The following is a 23,794-nucleotide window of genomic DNA, read 5'->3' on the forward strand; positions in this document are numbered from 1 at the left end:
AAAAATTATGACAAATAAAAATTATAAAAAAATCATAACTTATAAATTATAACAAAAATTATGTTCAAATAACATTTAATTGTGCTCTAGTTTATGAATAATCTGTATAATTTGTTAATCTTATCAATAAATCATTATAGACAAGTGTTGTGGTAATTCACTATCGGGCCAACCAAAATATTTTCATGCAGTAAACAACATATTCATTACCAAGTTACTTACATCTAGAAAAATAACATTTCATTTCATAATGCCATAAAATACCTAGTCATGAATGTATGCCCTACTTAAATTTCTCTCAATTCATACTACTGTTCAAGCCACGATCATTTGGGAACATTACAACTTTTATATGACGTAGAGAACATAAACAAATCATTTCAGGAAAAAAATATATGAAGGGTCAGACGTAGGTATCCAAAATACTGGGCTTGTTTGATTATCTGCAATGTATAACACATAGGATGTATGTTTACCTGGATCTTTTGCTTCATTGCCTGAGCTTTTCCAACCAGGCTCTGGAGTTGATCAACCTTCTCCTGGACGACCTTCTCGTGATTCTGTTTCAAATCATTCATCTAGGAAAGTAAATACATTCAAACTCAGATAATAATGAAAATAATATGGTCCATTTATATAGCGCAGCTACACTACTGCACTTGATATTTGTTATCATATCATTACCCCGGCTGTAGCTGAGCAGCCATATAGGTGCTAAAAAGCATAAGTAAATCCTAATGGGTACCCATTCACCTCACCTGGGTCGAGTGCAGCACAATGTGGGTAAATATCTTGCTGAAGGAAAACACGCCATGGCTGGGATTTGAACCCACGTCTCTCTGATTGAAAGACAAGAGTCATAACCACTAGACCACGACGCCCCAAAAATGATGAGAAAAAGTAGTAATTATGATGATAACAATAAGAAATCCAGTTGGTGTAGTCCCCATTCAGTAATTAAGCTTTGATTAGAACAGGGACCGATTTCATAAAACTTGTTATAGTAACAAATTTAAAATAACAGTTTTAAGCTACTAAAATCATGCAATTTGATTGGCTGATTTTAAACTTGTTTTAGAAATTGTGCATTTGTTGTTGCAACAAGTTTGTATGAAATGTACCCAGCAATCAAAATTCCTTGATAATAGGATGGGAGTCTGGTGTCCCGACACTTTGCTGAATAACTGTTTTTTTTTTTCTTTCTTTATATTCTCGGCGTTAATGTATATGTGTATTGTATGCTTTCATATTATATACATATACATGTATAATTTGTTATTGCTTTTTTCTTTTTAAAATCGTAATTAGCCAAAGTACCTGCTCCTGCTGCCCACTTTCTTTCTACGTCATGTGCACTGCACTTCTCTATCCCTCCCCTCTTCTTCCCCTAACCTCCCCCCTTCCACCTTAATGCTGTTTGTATTTATTTGTAAACAAAAGCTCTACATATCATTACGACTCAGTGTTTTTTGTGTGTAATGAAACTAAGTTTATTTAGGGTCTTGCCTTTTGTACAAGCTTGGCTTTTTTCGGCAAGACCCTCCGTTTTACTTTCAAATACAAATGTCATATTATTTGTTAAATCATGTTCCTTAAGTCTAAGATTATGCTATATATATCTTTTATGTTTGGCAGTATTTTCGAACTTATCATGTTATATTTATCATTCTTATGTTGTGAAACGGAAATCAATAAAATCAAATCAAATCAAATCACTTATAAGCAGATGGAAACATCATATTTGCTTTGGGTATTCTCATCATACAGTACAATACATTACACCAATGCACCAAATATCACATACAATTGTGAAAGTTTGTGCTTGGTAGAATTGTCTAGGACTGCCATAAACACTTTAAGGAATGGAAATTACTAAGTTCTTAAAAATGCAGTTTTGTCCAGGCAAACGACCCATCTGCAAAAACATCAACTTGGTATACAACGATGAATACTTCATAAGCCGCTCTACATAAACTTGTTTTTTAATCACACATGCAATTGAAATGTCAATAGGATGAATTCAGGTAATATGTATACCTGTTGCTTGTAGAGTTTCTCTGATTCCACATTGGCAGCTTCTAAGGCCTCCTGATGCTGCTGTCTAAGTTCCTCTACGTAGTTCCGATGCTCCTAGGGGAGTAACCAGTAAATGGAGGAGATGCTCATTAGTACACCTAGGCCTGGTAACACAAGGCTTATCCTATGAATCAATCTTACAATTGATTTGTATGATTAATTGCAATTATTGATGCCAATGCATTCGATCTAAATACATGTATCAGTGATCCCAAGGGAAAAAGCAATAAATGGAGAAGATGGTCATTAGTACACCTAGGCCCGGTAATACAAGGCTTATCCTATGAATCAATCTTAGAATTGATTTGTATGATTAATCGCAAATAATGCCAGTGCAATTGATCATAACTCAGTGCTCCCAAGGGAATAAGCAATAAATGGAGATGGTCATTAGTACACCTAGGCCCGGTAACAAACTTAAGGCTTATGTTTTCAATCAATCTTTGAATTGATTTGCATGATTAATTGCAAATAATGCAAATGCATTCGATCTTAAAAATCAGAGTTCCCAAGGGAATATGCAGTAAATGGAGAAGAGAATCATTACTTCATCTCTGTTCTGTAAACACACAGCTAATCATAATTCATCATACCTTTGAATAATTAATAATTGTATGATCAATCAATTGTCCATGATGCCAACTGCATTTGATCATAAAAAAAATCAGTTCTACAATCCAATGATAAGTTCTAATACATTTTGCACAGGACTCTGTAATGCAAAACTGAGTGACTGATGACTAAAATGCATTTTTATTTTATGACTAATAAAATTCATCATGATGTTTGATCAATTACTAAAATCATTAGCATGATCAATTGCTATGCTCTGTGGAACAGGGCTATAGGAAAGCCGATTGAACCGAATCTACATCTACAGGTGCATGGTTGCACATTCCAATTATGAGAACTGCAGTTCCTATTTAAAACGCAGTTCCTATTTAAAGGGGACAAGGGAGGGGAAATGAATGAGATCGGCTGAACTCTATCTCAACCTTAATAGTCAACTCAGAAGTCAGTAAATGCATTGCACAACTACCTAATTGTACTACCTACATATCACCCTGTGCAAAAATGCTGCAGAACATTCTATCATTGATATACACATATTGTAAACTAACAATGATTTTAAAGTATCTAATCTGTACAATTATAATAGAAGTGAAGAATATTCACCCCTTTCCCGACTCTGATTTGAATTTAAACTTGGTTAGTATTGTAGTCCCATATAGATTTTCATGGCAACACCATGGAAGTCTACATGTGGGACTACAATATTTACCGAGTGTACATGTTAGTTCAAATCGGGAAAGAGGTGAACATTCTTCATTTTTCTGTCGGGAAAGAGGTGAATATTCTTCATTTTTCTGATAGTTCTCAACTAAATCAAAATAATTTCAAGGAATTATGAAAAATAGATGGCCACTTCATGGATTTTAAAGATGCAAAATGTGAAATTTTAGCATTTTTTTATTTAAAGCAGGAGCGCCATATTTTGTTAACGTATTAACCCAGGCCTAGTTTCACCACAGATTAATTAATAGCTACACAGCTATTGCATATACAATGTTAAGAAAAATCTACAATTTATCATACATGTATTGTATTGAATTGAGCTCCTCAAGGAGAACGATTCTGAGGAGCTCAATTGAGCTCCTCAAAAAAAAATGAGAGCGATTTAATGAGCTCCACGAAATTATAAACATTAAGGACTGGATGTACTTGTAGAAAAAAAGAGCCATATGAAAAATCACAACCAGAATTCCCTATTGCAACTACTGCAATAAAACTTCTTTGCCACAACAGTCTCTAATTTCAAGCTTCTACATGTACCAGTATACTTTTATGACATAAGCTATGAACCATATGCCAGATCCTCGGCAAGCTCCTGGACCGAACTGTCCATCTCCCCCTTGTGTTTTTAGAAGGAAATCTACCAAGAATTTGAACACATTATAGTAATGACATCAGGGAACAGTATGCTCTGTGATGTACCTGTGTAAGCTCTTGAATCTTATTGGCCATCTCTTCCTCGTGTCTATGGTTGAGTTCTTGTGTACCCTCACTCTGTTGCGCCCTGAGTTTGGCGATGGCCGCCTTGCTCCTAGATGCGATGTCTTCTATCTTGTCTCTGAGCTCCTTGGTGTCTACCTTGTACTTCTCCTGCAGCCGCTCCAGCGCCGAGTCCTGCTCCAACTTCTCCTGTGGTCAAGACACAAAGAAGGACATTAGGAAGGTGGTTAAAATTCAAACCATACATGTAGTTTATGCTGATTTCATATCGATAATAACAATAACTATAATATTGATAAGGCTGATTATAATAATATTCCTGGATGGGATGTCTTTAATCTTGTCTCTGAGTTCCTTGTACTTCTGCTGTATCTGCTCTAGGGCCGAGTCCTGTTCCAACTTCTCTTGTGGTCAATACACATGAAATGAAATCCATCAAGGTGGTTAAAATGCAATCTATGATTAATGCTGATTAAATGTAATGTACAGATGTAGAAGAACATTGGTGACTGGTGATTTTTTTACCTGATTGCTAAGAAAGCATGGATGCTTGTAAGCAAGCAACCAACCAGAGGACTAACGGCTCTAGGTCCTCTCCGAAGGACCTGGTACTGAGGATTAATGCCTTACCAAAGGGCACTAGTGGACCAAGTGGTAATCGAACCCGGGTCACCAGAATACGAATCCCCCACTCTACCGACTGAGCTATCCCGCCTCCTCATACACTTTACAGAAAGGCCTGATGTGCTTTCTATAATGGGAGCTGAAGAGGCGTGGAAGCTCGGTCGGTAGAGTCTTGGTATCTAAATAAACTGACCCGGGGTCGACTCCCACTTGGTGCCCAAGTGCCCTTTCACAGGGGATTTTTTCCTCAGTTCCAGGTCCCCTGGACAGGACCTTAAACCCTTGGTCCTCTAGTTGTTTGCATAAACCTTGCATGCAAAATCTTTAATAGCAATAAGATCTGGAAAATCAATACCATTTTTATTTAATATGAAATACAGTTCACAAGTCAAAAACGATTCAATGCTTTTAACTTGAATATTCATACAATGGAATTGAAGATTGGCTGGTATTTCCCTCATATGTGAATTTCGGACAGAGGTGTAAATTTCTTACGTGATTTACAGTGTCCAAGATAACAACCACTAATAAGTACAAACTTCCCTTCTCCTCATACACAGTCCACACATTAAACAATATTCCATGTAAAAGTGCTCTCCAATTTATATTCTTCAAAATACAAATTCCTTATTCTTAGACCACAGAAAAACTAGCATGCTGCTCTCACATTCACTAGCCTTCCCAAATTTCAAGTTAAGTTTTATGTTAAGGGCTGGTCATTTTGAGTTTCCATATGAAACGACACCAGCTAAGGACAGTCGTGTGATTGATCTACAGGGATTTGATAAACGAGGACTTCCACCTAATTAATGTGCTTTAAATTGAGGTCAACACGCTTTCGATACCGTGAAAATTTATTCCCATTCCCCAGTTGTCTGGCTTAGTGCTAATGCCCTGATTAAAAATAGCACAGTACTCAGTTTTTGTACCTCTTGGTTAGTAAACAATAAATCATGTTCTGATTGGAAAAAAGCATGTAAAATATTTTCATCAGGCTCATAAATGGACAGTGCAATTAACATGCTGATGACATCCAAGTTCAAATAGAATATTTTACTGCAGGCCAATTGTAAAATGTGAAGCATATGAATATAAACTGAAAAAAAGTGCACGATGGACATATGATAGAGAATCTTGGAGCCTTTTCATGAATCTCTTTGTAAATTCATGCTATGCACAACTGTAACCATGACTGGTACCCTTCTTGTGCTCAAGAGATACCAAAAGTTATCTGTCTGAACATAAAGAGAACGTTTTTTTTATATAATCCTCATCTAATTTTGAAATAAAGATTAGACTTGTATACAGAAGCTTGTCAACATTGACAATTTTAAAGATAAATTCCACTTCTGGTAATGATCTCAAAATGATTTTTTACAGAATCTAATATAATGACCACCCAAGTGTCTGTTTGTATGAATGAAAAATATGTGCCAAAGGATTCTGGTAGAAATTGTGTAATTGCCGAGAAATAAGCAAAATAAGCGCGGATTCGGTCACTTCCGTTGGGTCTTTATTCAAGCAATAATAATACACTGTCCCACGTGTGCCTATCTGTGTTGGTGATCTTCATTGTGAACATTTTTCAGTGTAGATTTCAAGATTTCACAAATTTCAGTTTTTGTAACTGTACCAGATCTAGACCCTCAATGATATTCTGACAATTAAGCCTGGTTTACAGACTTTCTCATGAAATCAGTGTTTACTGCAACTATTGGCATTTCTCTTTAATATACGAAGATCAGATTTCAACTGATGATGATGAGAATTAAAATGACTGAGAGTTTGATTTAGCACTAAGAAAGGGTCACCATTCATGCCTACATGTACATCTAAGTTCAGAACAGCATTATCAAACACCATCCTTGTTTATTCTCGAATACTGGTAGGTGATTCGTAAAGCTTTCTATACATGTAAGTTACAAGCAACTTTACGCATGACTGGTGATCCTTTCTTTGGTGATAAATCAAAATACACATGACTTTCATTTGATTCAATGATTGAATTCTTTTAGGGGGTCCAATTATGCTTAAGATAAATGAAAGTAGTTGCAGTAAACACTGATTTAAAAAAGTCAGTAAAACCAAAGTTAAGTATTACTATATCATCGTGGATCTAGATCAGGTACAGTTACATAAACTGAACTTTGAGAATTCTTGAAATCTACGCTGAAAAATGTTCACACTGAAGATCACCAACACAGATAAGCGCACGTGGGACAGTGTATTATTATTATTGCTTTGAATGTCGGCCCGACGCTTGACGTGAATCCCATGCTTATTTGCTTATTTCTCAGCAATTACACAATTTCTTCCAGAATCCTTTGGCACATATTTTTTATTATACAAACAGACACTTTGGTGGTCATTTCATTGGATTCTGTATGAACTCATTTTGAAATCGTTACCACAACTGGCATTTATTAAAGGGAAATTCCATGAAATAATCAACCTTTTTGTACATCAGACCCCATTTTTCTCAAGTGTTACTTCACTTCATACACTGACCAAGTCATGATTATTTGAGAGCATTGCAGACTGTCATAAGAAACAGAAATCAGAGACAGAAACTTTCATGAAGGTCCCACAAACATGGGGTAGGGTGTACCTATATGTATATTATGGAAATGCCCTTAAGTGGGTACTTTACTCTACTCACAGATTTCATGGAATCAATAATTCTCTGAAGTTCGTCCTTCTGGTTATCCTGTGCGCTGACGGCGGCCATTTTCTGAAGTTCTCTTTCCTCGATAGCCATCATCATCTCTGCTTCCTTCTCTTTCAGTATCCTTTGCTGTTGTTCTGTGTGTCTCTGTAATGCCAGTTCATGTTCACGATCCTATATGCAAATGGATAAAAATCAGGTAGAAAAGAAGATAGAGTCTTCATAAACATGGTGTTACTCTGGTAAAAACTATGTAAGTTCAAATCTATTTGATGCAAGTACATGAACATTCAAAATGAGTGCAGTGTGTCACTTGAATTAACTTTGTAGAGTTATAACACTTGTCTCTTCATTGAGATAGAGAAAAAAATGGAGAGGACGATAGAAAAAAAAACAAAGAAAGAATTTCGAAAAGGAAATAAAGATGGAAGGAAAGCAAAGAAGAAAGAAAGAAAGAAAATAAGAAAACGGAAGAACGAAAGAAAAAAAAAGAAATACAACAAATGGGAAAAAAACAGAAAAAAGAGGAAAAAAAAGAATTGGAGAAAGAATCAGAGAAGGGAAGGGAAAGGAAAGATAGAGAGACAAATATGGAAAATGAACAAAAGATAGAAATAATAGGGAAGGAACAAAGCAAAAAAAATCAAGAGAACAAGAGTGAAAGCATGGGAGAAATAGTGGGAGACAAAGGCGGGTGAGAGTCAAGGAATGTACATATTGGCGGAAGGGAAGCAACAGAATCAGAAAGATGGAGAGGCAAAGGAACACGAAATGTAACAGAAGGAATGAGGTGGTGGGAGTTAATAATAATTATGCAAAAAAATAATTACTTGTCAACAAAGGAAAAAATAGTAGGCCTATTGTACATATGCTTTTTGTACTGTAACTAATGAAGAGAGAAAGCGGAGGTCACTAAAAAATATGAGGGAAGGTCACAGTGACCTGAGTGATGTAATGCTGCAAGATTCAGTCAATTTTAATAAACATATGATTAATATTTCAAAAACTAAAAATCATCAAGGCCTCCGATCTCCTTGAGGATCAGTCAAGATCTGGGAGGCTTTTCACACAACAGTGACTAGTGAGTAATTTTCACCGATTCTTGTTATAAGCTACCCAAATTCTCCTATCTGATTGGCTCCGAGCAAAACTGTTGGTGAAAATCACTGGCAATTTGTTTCTTGAAACACTCCCCTGCTTGTTGATGGATAAGGGGCTTTCACAATTGCTTGTGCGATCGTTATACGATCATTGGTCACAATATATGTTGCACGCAATCGCAAAAGTTGTAAGAAGTCGCACCACCAATTGTGAAAGGGGCTACATGCATGACGCTCATTAACACTTCATCAAGATGATCTGATCATATGTCAAGTAGACTAACCACTTCCTATACAGTATCTATTGCACCTCAATGCCATCATAATTTAAGAGATAACAAGATATGAACCGACATGATCGTTAACCCAATAAAGAGCAAACTTAAATTAAAGAGCATCTGATCAATTCTGAAACATTTTAGCTGATAACAGATCATACCCTTTTCAATTTCCACATCAATTTTGTTTAACACTTCTAATTTACAAATAAGCAGAGATCATCTTTGATACCTTTAGCATCCATTTTGTTAAATGTTGATTTCAGATCTTTAACAGACTTTAAAAACTTAGTTTTCATTTTTATCAAACATGGGATGCTATCAGATTGTACCAAGTCATGTCCAATTATCCATTTTATCAAACATAATGAATCATACAATTTAAACTACATTATACTTCATCTCCATTTTGTCATACATTTTATGAGATGACCAGTAAGAGATCATAACATTTCCAAAGTTCATTTTGTTTATCTCCAAAGAACTGAAATATTTTGAGCCATCATAAGATCAGTCTAGTTCAAATCTTTAAATGAAGACAATATATTGTACATGTATCCCCTTTTCCCCTTATCTCTACACTCTGGTCATCCTTTCCTTAATCTGTAAAATTACCTAAAGTGTTTGTATTTTTATTTGTAAATAATATATTTAAAATGTTCGATTGCTATATACCATGTTATCATTTTATTGTTATATTTTGTAAATCCAATGCAATTCAGTCTAAATGGCTGTGAAATGTGGATATTCTAATAAAACCTTAAACCTTAATCTATTAAGAAATAAAAATAGTGACACTTCAATCTTCACTTTTCTTTATTTTTTTCTCTTTTAAACAATTTTAACATTTCATACGGAGACAAAGGATGCAGACAATTTCAAATCGTCATCTTCCATGCGTCAAACAACAATGATGAGTTGATACTGTATAAAAAGATGATCCCGATTCAAAAAAAGAAACTAATGTCCACATGAAATTGGTGGATTGAACATGAAATTACAAAGTGTTTCGATCTGAGAGTATTTTATTGATTTAATTTGTTTTTAAGGTTTCAAAACACCAGCAACCCAGGAACACTAAAAAGACCCCCCAAAATGCTAAAATACATATAGGTGAGTTTCCAAAATAATAGGTAGCCAAGCTGTTCTCAATTTGAAATTCCTATAAATCATAATGCATAATATGCAGAGAACTTTGCGTTGTAATTTGTGATTAAAGTTCAATGTTCTTTGTCAAAACTTTCATATCATCAATCCCTAGCATTTCGTACACTGTCATTCATGGGAACCTGCCTTGTTTACAAGTTCAGCATTTCTCCGAGAACGATATTTCACCGATAAAGATCGCTCAATTTCTATTTTCGGCATCCTCTCTTTTTCCCTCATGGAGGTTGAAGGAAATTACTTGAGCTAGGGCGAGGGGAGAAGAAAGAGGGAAATTATGAGGAAATCACAGGGTCATTTTTAAAATCAGTTTCATCACCAGAAGGGACGAAAAAACCCACATGTCCAAAGAAATATGGTTTCAAACCGCCTCAATCATGAGAATCCCCGTTAAATTACGAGAACTTTTTTAGGCCAAAAAATACCCATTCATTATTCCTGCATTCACACCGCCCCGAAACATACCCTTCAGGATATATTCCTGAAGTTACGAGCATGCGCAGTATGGTCTGATGAGCATGCGCAGTATGGTCTGATAAGCAGGCAAGGCGCGAGATTCAAAATCACTAGCCCAGCAGCCACCCTCGGCGCCCGCGCCCAACGACACGCTGGGCTAAAAGTTCCCGTAAATTGCTTTCACACTGCCAAAATACCTGCGACCTTGGAAAAATCCCTGAGAAAGTTCTCGTAATTTCGCCAAGTATCTACTATTTAGTGGGTATTTTCTTTTGGGGAAATTATGCGTAGTTTGCTTTCATTATTACCAAATTACCAAAATACCTGGTATTTTCTGATCGGGGTAAATTTCCCGATCAGAGAATACCTGGAATTGACGAACTTTGAGGCGGTCTGAAACCACCTATTGAGAGTGCATTCTATACAAGGAAAGTGTAAGACGTACAGCTTATCACTGTATTAATACAAAATGGCTTCAGTGAAGTCGTGTGCAATGAAATATGGGCTAAGCATATGACAAAAATAAAATGTAGGACGAGGACAAATACATGTACATGTACTAATGATGATATATATACGTTATCTTTCAATCATGAATTAGGCAACATTTTTTTAGAGATGCGAGTGGTAAGGGACTTTTCGGCCTATTGCATTACACTTTTCATCATATACAGTACAGTAATAACTGTATTGTAAAGTGAAAGAATTTTCTTGATTCTTGAATCTTGTAAGTAAAATTTTTGTTGAATACTTCCACGATTGAAAAAAATTTTAAAAATGTAATATTTGTAAAACTTCAGAAAATGAGAAATATTACTAGATTGATTTATGGCAAACAATGACCATACCCAAGAATTGATAAAATTTGGATACCATAGAAAGTTAATAATACCCCCCCCCCATGATCACAATGTCCTTTATGAGAAAATAGCAACGCCAGAATATGTCATGACAAGAAAGTTTCTGACAAATTAAATCTTGCACATCTTCACTCTAAGACCGATGTGTACATATACATGTATACCAAGTCTCATCAAAACATTTGGCAAAAACTAACTTAAGGTGGTAGTTTGCTCTGCATGATTTTTCAAACACAAGTATACATGTACATATATTGCCATAACATGCCGTTACTATAGTAACACAGAATACAACACATTTGAAACATGTGTCTTACACATCTGCACCCCAAGCCCAATGTGTAGTATGTCAACTGCCTCACAAGCGTTCAGAAACTGAGAAAATAGTGAGATCCATAAGATTTGCAACGGACGGACTATCAGAGCATACATGTACATGCGGGTTGATTCCTTAATATACCCCTAAAAACTTTGTTTAGCAGGGTATAATAAATAGGTCACAAAAGTATTAATTACAATAAATTGGTTGTCTTTTCAGCTTTTTTCATGGAGACACCCTTTCTAACATGAAATCATAACACTTCTCTGTCCAATCTTATATTTCAACACAAGAAAAGGTAACCTGAGTGTTAAATGGCATGGCTAACTTACACCATTATGAAGCACCATCCATGGGCATGTCTTACAAAGAGTAATTGATCTCTTTAATCCCAAATATGGAAATCGATAGGTGTACATGTAGATATGTCATAATTTTTTTGTGCAGGGAATTTGTATGTCCCTTTGGAATCAAAGAGGAGAAAACTGATTATCAAGACAATGATGCATGCATGAGTATACATCATACTTGTGGAGCGTTGTGGCCCCGCGGATTAGTCTTCGGACTTTGAAACAGAGGATAGTGGGTTCGAATCCCAGCCATGGCGTAAATTCCTTCGGCAGGAAATTTATCCACATTGTGCTGCACTTGACCCAGGTAAGGTAAATGGGTACCTGGCAGAAATCTATTCCTTGAAATGCCGCCGCGCTGTAAAAGGCAGCGGGGCAAAAGCCAGGGTAATAATATCCAATGAAGCGCATTTGGCAGTGACATGCGCTATATAAGCGTGTTGGTATTATTATCAGAAAGCAGTTTGACTAGCGTTTAAGATGTTGAATTTCTGGCTTTCTGTAATTGTGATTAATCAGATTGATCTCAACTCATTGTAAGACAGGGCCCAGGACGCTTAAATAATGAAAAAACAATTTCTACCCATTGGCTAAGGATTTTGATAACAATCCCGTCTCTTCCCTTGCCCAACAAACCAACAGACATTCCAATCACATAGAAGGAAAGTAAAAATTTCACATTCCTGTGAAGAGCTTCCCGACCAATCACAGGATTTTCGTCATTCAGTCAACCGACGGTTAACGAGGCATGCGATTACGCCTTCTCTTTGGTCTTTGATTGGGGACAGCTTCCTTTGCCTCTGCCAGGAGCAAGACAGATCATGTGACAATATCACTTTGATCTTCAGGGTTAAACACTTAAAGGTGAGAATTTCTTGAGATACTTGCACTTGGTTCAACAGCTAGATACAGACAAGCCATGGACGCTATATCTAAAGGGGTACTTCAGTTTGAAAGTAATACAATTTGAACAGATAAAGAAAAATCATACAAACAAAACACTGAAAATTTCATCAAATTCAGACAATGAATATCAAAGTTATGACATTTTAAAGATTTGCTTTATTTAGGTGAAACAGTTCTATGCATGTCTTCATAAATTATCAAAAGGCAATCTCATGATGTCACATCCCTAGGTATTCTTTTACATTTTCTTTTGCTCATTAGAATTTTTCCTCCATGAAAAAAAATTAAACGACACCTGATTTAATGCATTAGATAGTCATTGCTGCAACTTATTTTATTACAAGAGAGACATATCATACACACATGTATGAAAATATTAAAAGGGAAAGTGACATCATCAGCCTACCTAATGAATATTCATAATGACATGCATACAACTGTTTTCACAACATATTGATAAGCTTTGAAATTCAATAACTTTGCTTATCCGTTATCAGATTTTGATGAAATCTTCAGCATTTTGCTAGGTGAATTTTATTCTATTTATTTAGAATTACATGTAGATATAATCATTTTCAGCCTGAAACTGAACAATATCTTTTTGCAATCTCTTATTATTTACAATGTCACAATCATATATAAATCTAATTATTGTTGTGGTGAAATAAGTCAATATTTGCAACCCTTATCAGAAACGTAATAATTGCTTTTGGGAGAAATATAGATTTGTGTTTTCCTTTTGAATGTGTCTTTTTTCTTTTGTTTTAAATGTAGACTGGTTTATACTAAAATATTTGTAGTCACATTCAACATGAGGAATAATATCAAATTATTCTCTTTATGCTGCTCTTTCTCCTACTTCTCTTACCCCCTCTGTACCTTAATCCATTATTTTTCATCTGATAGCAAACAGGAATGCAAGTATCATTTGTAATGTGAAGTATCCTTTGTGTAATTACATACACAGTGACTTACCAAATTTCTGACTTTCAAACACTCGTCCTTCTACTGTAAAACAAAAATAGGTCTGGTGTGTTTACAAACATTGCCAAGTCCGGTATACAAAAATGTGTTTGTTCCTATTTATAGTTTGAAATTTGAGTTAATTAAAACCTAATTTAGCAGCCAGCTTTGTTCGCGGCGAGCATTAGGTTGCTAATTCAAGAGGAATTAAGACGTTTTGGGGTAAATGTCAAGAAGAATGTCAAGAATGACGCACGATCTGTCACTGGGTGGTGAATGACAAGGAGTCAGTGCCAATTGAATAAGATGAGGAAAGGCCATGGGGGAAGCGGAAAAGAGACAAAAAGACATAAAGAGACAGAAATGATTGAAGATACAGAAAGGGAACATTAAAGAGAGAGAGGGGGGGGGAGAGTGGGATAAGCCAATAAAATGGAAAAGAAAACCAAGAAGACAGAGGTTGAGATTTCAAGAAACAAAAAAATACATGTCTGACAAAGGCTACAAGGATTGCACACGTTCTCATGAAGAGGCACAGAGGGACCAAGAGACAACGACAAGAGACAGAAGGAGAGAGGGAAGGGGGCAAAGACTGAATCACAAAGGGAAAAGGGGAAGACAGCTGAAGATAGAGCTCAAAGAACGGCAGGGAAGAAAGGCAGCGATGCAACAAAATAGAAAGAAAATTCACCCCTGCAAATATGATGCAAAAATTATCTATAAGAAATCAGAATCTCAGAGAGGCATGTTGCAACCACTGGACGTTCCAAAGGCAAATACACGGAACACTGATTTTGTGTAAAAGACAAGGAGGACCTAGATGTATATGCAATCAATAAGAAACGGGGGCCCCCAAATATAAATGATAGAAGGAACTGCAGGACATCATATAGAAAATCAGTAGAATCTCCCGTCCCTGAAAAAAGGAAGGAAATAAGACACAAAACAATTTTTTCCATTTCCGAAGAAGCACAAAACAAAAAACTAGTACAAGTTTAAACCAGGTGGATATAAAGAAGCGTTAACTTTTCTAAATTGTAAAATCAGGAAAAAATGGTTATGTTTGTTTTGCATCACTTTATTGTATGAAAAGCAATAAAGGAACAGTGTAAGAATGACAAAAATACATATACATTTACAGAGTAAAAGAGAGCCCAGGACATGGTCACATTACTGACGCAAGCAGGGCAGATTAACATAATGTTACAGTTATATATAGTTAAACTACCAAATAAGATGGAACATTCGGTGAAAGTATAATAAACTGTTAATCATCAAATTAATTTGTAATTAAAGTAATTATAGGCCTGTAGATAAAATCATTTTAGATAAAAACCAAACATTGAGAAAAAAAAAGACCATGACGTATGTGGACTCATGCATTAGCATGTCTTTTCTTTTAAAGCTTCATTCAAAAAATACCTTTTATCCAGATATTCATAAATCTCCCAACTGCACTTGCACCCACTAGCACACACAAGCACACACACTTCATTTTTCAATTTCTACTTTTTTCCCTTGGTTTGATGATTCGTGACATTAATTTTTTTTACAGACACAATTAATTTCTTAGGTTTCCATGTAGCCCTTCCCTTTTTTGGCTGCTATGCTTCAAGCATGTATTTGCTTATATAGTTTGCCTCTGCATTTTACTCATTATATATATATATATTTTTAATGTATTCATGTCTTCAGTCACTGCATATAAGATTGTCACTTGGTTATGTACTTATGCTATATTATGATTATGTTTCAAGCATTGTTAATTTGTTATGTGTATTATTTCAATAAATGCAGAAAATCCTGCAAAAAAAAAAAAAATTACACTGTGAATTGATGTGTACAACTTTACGCTATGTACGCAGAGGAATCTGATTTTCCCATTGGACGTTATTTTTTGAGTAGTATATTACGAAAGATGATGTCACTGCCAATTTAGAAAGGTTGTCTCTGAAAATTTTGTAAGGGGTTGGTTTGCCAAATTCATTTAAAAGCATTTTAAGTCGTTTTGTGTTATCCGGAGTAATGTAGCCTCTTGATCCCACCTCAATTGGAAAGTATTTTACTGAGTAGCTGTTGGATTCAATGTCAGAAATGAGTGGGGCGTATTTTCTTTCTTTATATTCATGTGTTTTTTCTGTATTGGTTTCAAAAGGGACCGAAAGTTCCAGTATCACTAGTTTCTTTTCATTTTTCCACAATGCACATATATCAGGGATCAGATTCGTCTGCGTACATTGCAACGGGACGGTAGATATCCCGTTTTTTGGATTCTGACTTGAGGTCGGATGTAATATCTACCTCCTGATTTGATGTACCTTTCCGCAATGTTTCCAATATGTACAAAAGAATATTGTCATGCCGCCATGTATAACGACCTTCGTCAAGGGCAACGGGACATGCGTTAAGAACGTGGTGAACCGTTTCCCGGTTATTACATCTATTTCATTTCGCTGATGTCACCTTCCCCCATCTTACAAGGTTTGCATTGGTATTCAAAGTGTGTGAGAGAGAATTCATGAGAAAGCGAGCTACTTTATGTGGGAGATTATAAATTATGCTTTTCCAGTCGACTGACTTTTCTTGAAGGGTAGCAAGTTTGAAAAACTCGCCTTGAACAGAGAGTGACTGAACATGTGAAAGCCACGATTCTTGTCTCTCTTTCATGAAATAATCTTTGATTTTGTGTTTGAGTTTGGGGAAAGTGACATCAGCTTGTTGTACTTGTGAATATACTCTATCGCTGTTCACTGTACTTGATTTTTTACGCTTCCAATTAGACTCTCTTGCTAATGCTGAATCTAGACAAATATTTAATGAACATCCACTACCTAGAAATCTACTTGTATGTGTTTCTACAACAATAGCCCCCTTCAGCTAATATTATTCGGGGGCGTAGTCACATGAAAGTTTCTGACGTCTTTTGGCATGCAATATTGGCAAGATCTCAATAAGAACAAAAATAAACGGAGACACCATAAAGAATGCCATTTTGAAGAAGGCGGAAACACATGACGGAAGAAAATGGTAACATACATGTACCTATCTATTCTTATACTTATACATAGAAAAATTGAATTATAAACAAGGAAATCAAATTATGAAACTTTTTTCATTTTGAATGTTCACTATCTTTTTATGGGAGGCCTTCCTAAGGAGGCCATTTTGTAATATTACACAAAGATTTTACAGGAAGTAGTGGTTTATCATGAGTTCTTGAAACCTTGCAAAAATTAGACTACATGTATCTTTTACATGAATCATAAATGTATTTCTGCCTTTTCTTGCTATTTCTGTGCATTACACCAAAACCTTTTCTACATGTACATCAACACTTTGTACAACATATGTTTACCCTGTATTTCTCATAGGAAAAAAGGGGGAAAATACAGAATACACATCAAAGCTTCACAAGTGTTCTCTTTTTCATGTTAAAGAAAAATCATCTTTCAGCATGATGTACCCTCTTGGCATAGACGGAGCACAGTTGGGCACCTTCAAATAGTCCTACCAGATAGGCCTCGCTAGCTTCCTGATGGAATAGAGGTGGAGCTCTGTATTGAGATCTTGGACAATCTCCCACACTTAGCCAGCAGAATGGGACTTTGAGCATACATATATCTTTTCCTTTATATGTTCGATGTCTTTGTTTTTGAATCACCATTCTACAAGGGTTTCAGTAGACAGATCAGATACATGTACATGTATGAAACATATACATGTATCTGTTTTATATCTGCTTTGTGGCTTGGAAAGAAGCATGACTGAGTTCAAGTTTTTAAACCAAAAAGTGCATTGTCTAAGGACTTTAAAAAATTGTACGACATTGGACATTCATATATTCTGATTCATACATGCCAAACAAAAATCTTGTTTTCAACTTTTCCTAGTCTCTGGGACATGTAATGATAATAGTGGGTAACAATGTAAAGAAAGAAAATAATGGATGTCAAAGAAGATTAGGAAAGCAATAAAATATTCTATCATACCTTGGCATGGAGCGATTCTTGGTATTCCTTTTGTTTTGTTTCCATGACAACCTCCCAATGTTTGTTTCTCTCCTGGATTGCTGCTTCTTTCTCCTTCAACATCTCCTCCTTCAGATCATCCTTCTCCTTCTAAAATGATGGAGAGAAGGGGTGAGAGAATGGAGAGAGTGGGATAGTCAGAGAGAGTGAAAGAGAGAGGGAGATAGAGATGGATTGGGGGAAAAATCAAAGAAAGAACTTACTTGCCGTACATTCTCTATACATCTCATAATCTTTCGCTGAAGAAATCTATACAATGATTTACAAAAACAAAACGAACACTGAGTACATGTAAGTGAATAAGCAAAATAATATCGATGTAACTCCTGAAAGATTCCATTGCGAAGAATAAAAGTGTAGTACATGTAGGTTTCAGGTACAGCATGTACCATTCTTGGGCAAGTGTTGGTCCCCAAAATGACCATCCAAACCCAAACAAGTGTGTTCTTTTGTCTTCCTCAAATTATTGGAAAAAAAAGAATGTGAAAATCATAAGCATATAAAATACCAGTAGATCACTTGTCATGTCTAGGTGAAAGATACCAGTCAGAAAAAAAATTCAAAAGGTAAGGAGGTTAGATGCTGATTTCATGGGTTAATACATGTATAGGAGAGAAAACATACTTCAACAAGTGGCATCGTTCAAGCATGCCAAGAGGGTCTAATTGTCCAACTTAAAAAAAATCTGAATGAAAAAACCTAATGGCAACTATTAAGAACGGATTAAATGGATTAACTTTGAATGCATTATAATCCTGAGATTAAGTGAGTTTTGAGAGTATGACATCTCGTTTTCTCTGCTTAATGGTCCATTTCTATTTTGATCAATGCCTTGATCATGGTCAGTCAGTCTGGAAGCAGCATTATCAGTCATGCATCCATAATTGCGCTTACTTTCAAAGCATCAATTTTATTTTGAAAAAAAAGTTTGTGAAGAACGCTTGAGAGAATAAAGTTTGCCACTGTTTCAATGACTCAGCACTGGCTAGGAAATATGGAAGATGACAAAGCAGAAGTCATAATATTCAAATTGTCTCTTTTATCATGAAAAGACAATATGAACTGAACTTGTTTGTACGTGAGCCAGTGAAGGCCGAAACAAGCAACATGAACTATCCAAGCTGTCCCACTGGATGGTCACTGAAGCCACAAAAAGATTGCACATATTCCATCATTAAGACTTGCAAATCTGTTTCTTAGTGTATCAATTTTGAATGTGAATGCAGTTTGATACATGTACATATCATACGTATGTATTTGTGTACTTTATGAAAGATAAGCACTACAAGAAATTTCAAATGCAGACTGGAATACTTCACACATTTTCAAAACCATGTCAAAACAAAATCCTAATTCATGATATTTATGTTAAAAAGCATTTAAAAGTAATATTTGTATGTCTTGCAATGTGTTGGAAATAAAACATGACCTTAAACTGAAAACTTGATCATCTTCTAGACAAGACAATCTGACTGATTTTTATATTCAAATCCACTCACCAAAGCCATACATGTAGGTAAGCTCAGACCTGGAGGCCATATCATAAAACTTGTTATAATGGCAAATAAGCAAAACCATTTTAAAACTACTGAAATCCTTTAATTTTATTGGCTGAAAGTAAATTTGTTAAAGTTTTGTGAAACGGTACCACGATGTTCAGACTATTTTTACCCTCAGTCATGTTCATGAGTTTTTCCTCGAACCATTAATAGCCCCGCTATCCACAGGGGGCCGACCAATATAATAGCACTTCATCTAAAAATTGACATATCCCAGGTGTCAATCTGGCCTATATTTCACCTTCAGCAGGAAACACCTTGTTAACATGTAATAGGCTATCTATTCACACTTTCAAACACTGCAATTGCCTGTCTTAGTCCAACCTCAGCTGATGTAAAAAAAATGCATGCTCAATTTTGAGGGTTTATAATAAAATTGTTCCAAAATTTAGAACCTGTGGAAAGCCAATTAGTATAAAGGGTCTATTTGTGATTTTTTTTAAATCCTCTATTTTGTTCCAATATTGCATAACTTAGTGGACATTGATTTTTTATATGTTAATTCTTTGTGAAAATTTACATATGAAAGTTTGGGGCATTTCGCACCCTCTCTGGATCAATATTTCATTTTCATTTTATTTTGTTTTCTTTAAAAAGAAAACCCAACTTATCTTACAACGATGATTGCTCTCAGAAAGATCGTATGATTACATCATGATATTTACAGCCCATTTCATGCTTGACAAAGAGTTTTCATCAAAAGAAAAGACATATGAATATGTTTACAAATAGATTTTCATGTAGGTGTTTTCAGGTCACAAAATTTATCCAATGAAACAGATGTTTATTTAATGTGCTACACATCTGATAAATTTGAATAGTGACAGGCACTTTTGGTGGATGAAGCAAAACTGAAAACAGATTTTAAGAATCTTTACATGCAGCATCTAGCAATGTTACCTTCTAGTCAGCTGCTACACTTGCCTGACATTGCATTCCCAGATTTGACATTCCTTTATTGTATGTAAATACATTTTTGATTGAGGAAAAATTTCTTTTAAAAAATATTTTTGTGCACAATAGGCCTACTTGTTCATAAGGCTTTAATATTGTTTTTCCCAAAATGCATTGGTGGTTGTTTCTCCTGGCTACCTAACATGGTTACCGAAAACCTATTCTCTGACCTAATGAATGACCTTACCACAGAGGAGCTTGATCTTGGGGGCTTACAACTATTAATCCTGTATCTTAACAGAACATTAAGGAAAGGGTGGGGATTCTTCCTGCCAGTGTGTAATCTTCCATGCTGTGTTTCAATTTCCTCACATGGTGGATAGAGGTTCATAGACTGAATTGTCTGGAAGCTAATACAGCAGGATAAGCTACGAGGACAAGACTTAGAATTCGTAAAATCTTATTATGGTACATGTAGTAGTTTTCACACACTTATCATTATCATTCAATTATTTTGTTAATTAATTTGTCTTTATTTTGATATTTTCATTTATTCATTTACATTTCTTTCATTACATCTACTTTCTTTGTTTTTATTCTTCTTTCATTTTATTTTTTTCTATATTTATTCATTTATCCTTGTTTATTTACATCTAATGATTTTTATATTTTTATTCATTTCTGTTTCTCTCTCTTTTTATTGGGGGGGGGGGGTGGAATAAGGTGTACAGCTTGCCCAAGCCCCACCATTCATCTCACAAATATTAACTGTTGTGCTTGATATAGACATATGAAGGTCAATTATAGTAAGATCAGACATGACTTGGCTGACCCAGTCATCCTAGGCTATAGTCAGTCTACAGGCCTTGACCATATCAGTCCATATCAAATATCACTAATCCAAAGATGCTCATTGACATGTCTTACCACATCACAGATCACGTTGCAATCTTTAATTCTGAAACTTGATCACATGACTGGTTTATTTCAAATTGGTCTAATGCCGATTCATCCAATTACTATTGAACTTGTCTACTATCATTTCGTCTACCATCAGTTCCTCCCCTATCCTCATTTATAGCCTTAATTGCCATGTCGTCCACTCACCATTTGGTCTAATAACCATTTGGTCCAATAGCCATTTAGGCTATCTACCATTTGGTCTAATTAGACTTTGTGTTAATTGGGCAAAATGAATGAAAATAAAATGGGTATTAGACCAACTGGTATATGAGACAAAGTGGTCATAGACGACCTGGTGATTAGACGAAGTTATGATTGGACCAAATGGTTGTTAGATCAAATGTTGATGGACTAAATGGCATTAGACTATAAAACAAAAGTAGACCATGTGATGAGAGGATGGGTAGGCAATAGACAAATTGGCAATTTACCGCACAACTGTACCTGACCCACACCAATGGCTTAGACCCAAATTTGCCCCTATACTGTTTTGAAATTATGACAGTACCATGATATTTAATCACAATTTTGTTGGATATCAACAAAATACAAACGCTGTTATCTCAACATTTTACATGATCTGTTATTATTTCAAAAATGAAATTTAGTTGAAACTTTACATGTACAATGCCTATAGGGAATTATTTTCTCCTTTCTTAAATTTTTAGATCAAATGATGGTTAATAATGGTGTATACTGTCAAAATCCATGACTTTAATTGAATGTTTTGGAAATAAATCTACATGTACACTGTAAATGTACTTCTTTGTAAACAACCAGTAGTATATAAAATTATTCGTTGCATAGAAATTTTTTGTAGTCTTCAGGCAAAGGAAATCATACAGAAAGAAATTCTCAGAAAAAGAGGAACATACGCAATAAAGTAAATCCAAGTAAAGTATAGTGCCCTGGCCTTCACTTCATCTAAGATCTGCACCCACTTTCACAAAGCTTATTATCAATGAAAATCTAGTAACAAGCTAATGAAATCAAGCCATCTGATTGGTCAATAGCGAAGTTGTAATAGCTTTTAGCGGCTGTTTTTATTTTTTTCATTGAATCAAGATGCTTATCAGTAAGCATCTTTACACCACCACCTTTCAGTGTTTGTATTTTCTTATTCCATCTTTTCTTTTTAGTATACATAACATATCAACTTACATTTTATTTTCGTCATCATTTCAAGTTTGATGTTTTTAATCTGTATACTCTATGTATATATACCTGTGAATTGTACACAATTCAGCCTTTCTGGCTGCAAAGTGCCATAATTTTAATAAAACCTTTTCAATTGTTTTTAGAACAAAAAGTTTTGTGAAATTTGAAATGGAGGCTCTTTGTCAGATCCTATTCATGGGGTTAGTTACATAAAAGTTAATGATTGATCCTAGGACTCATTTTTATGATTGACTTCATACACCATTCTGTGCAATGAATTGTACAAGGTGGTTCTACAATCAATGCCTAATGATTATGGTCAAAGGGTCCTGTCCGCAATAGTTAAATGTATAACTTCAACAAACCTCTTTGTACGCTTCTTCCAAGAAGTCGTTTCCATTGCACGGTTCGACACCGTCTACAGACGACCCTGAATCCTTTGTAATCCATAACGATTCCATCTCGAGATCCATTGTAGAAGACAGGATCTAGAGATTCAAATGATGTGATCCACTTAAATCCAATTAAGCATTATCGAGGAGATCAAAGTCTTGATGATATCGAAAAGCGTTGAGCAGGTTCTAAGAGTGATCCTTGGGGTTTGTTTGGAAAATAAGAATAGTGCTTGCGAGAAGAATTTCCTTTGCTAAGCGTCGACTTCCACAAAGGATCATTAGTAGCGATAAAGAACAGGTCGCTTTTCCAGTCTCACATGTAAATCCAGTTGACACAGGTTGCAGAATAAACTTCAAAGACAAGATTGCTATGAGGAATGTGACTCTCGAATTATTGAATTTCGTTGAGGTGAGCAAAGTTGAGGTGCATCCCCAATGTTTGCTTTATGATTCGCCTTCAGCTGCCTATCACGTTGGTTTTCGACTAAGTTCTACTGGATATCCTGTTTGGGTAATCTTCGCGCTTCAGTGTTTTGCCGCTTCCCTGATTGGCTTTCATCACCAAAGACATCACATGTTGACATTTTCTAACATGGCTCATGCAACAAGATAACTCCCCAAGAAAAAGTGGGGTTCGCAAGTAATCCCCCCTGTGAGCCCTACGAGTGCCTCTTATTGAACCAATGACAAACCCTTGCCCCCCGTCAGCAACTCCTGTCATGGGCAATAAGATAGTCACAATGCTTCATTTCCCCTTGATGTAATGATGTGCAAATCTAAACCACACAAGCCAACCAACGCACGAGCAGTGTTACACCAATGACTCGTTGAGATGATGGACGCAATGAGCGGCCGTGTTTACCACACAAAAGGCCTCGCCAGCAGTGCCAACCCAGACGAAGAGACCCTTCACTGCGAGTTATCACAGGAAATGCTTGGACGACTCGTCTCAAATCTAAGAAGCACGTAGCCCCCTATCAATGACAGACAGTATCATTTCATATGGACCGTATGTCATAGAGC

At 35.7% G+C, this 23,794-nt stretch overlaps 1 protein-coding gene across 5 annotated transcripts in view; it reads right to left on the reverse strand.

Moving 5' to 3' along the window:
* The window catches only part of LOC121426764 (golgin subfamily A member 4-like), an 81,776-nt gene that overhangs the window by 22,783 nt on the left and 35,199 nt on the right, over nucleotides 1–23,794 (reverse strand). For all 5 annotated transcript variants that reach the window (XM_041623154.1, XM_041623153.1, XM_041623152.1 and 2 more), the window contains 5 exons: nucleotides 17,764–17,892; nucleotides 7,373–7,552; nucleotides 4,072–4,278; nucleotides 2,038–2,130; nucleotides 477–578 (listed from right to left, as the gene is read on the reverse strand). In XM_041623154.1, the coding sequence (XP_041479088.1) occupies nucleotides 477–578; nucleotides 2,038–2,130; nucleotides 4,072–4,278; nucleotides 7,373–7,552; nucleotides 17,764–17,892 (711 nt within the window). The remainder of the gene's footprint in view (nucleotides 1–476; nucleotides 579–2,037; nucleotides 2,131–4,071; nucleotides 4,279–7,372; nucleotides 7,553–17,763; nucleotides 17,893–23,794) is intronic.

The sequence above is a fragment of the Lytechinus variegatus genome, chromosome 13, assembly GCF_018143015.1.
Source record: "Lytechinus variegatus isolate NC3 chromosome 13, Lvar_3.0, whole genome shotgun sequence".
NCBI lineage: Eukaryota > Metazoa > Echinodermata > Echinoidea > Temnopleuroida > Toxopneustidae > Lytechinus > Lytechinus variegatus.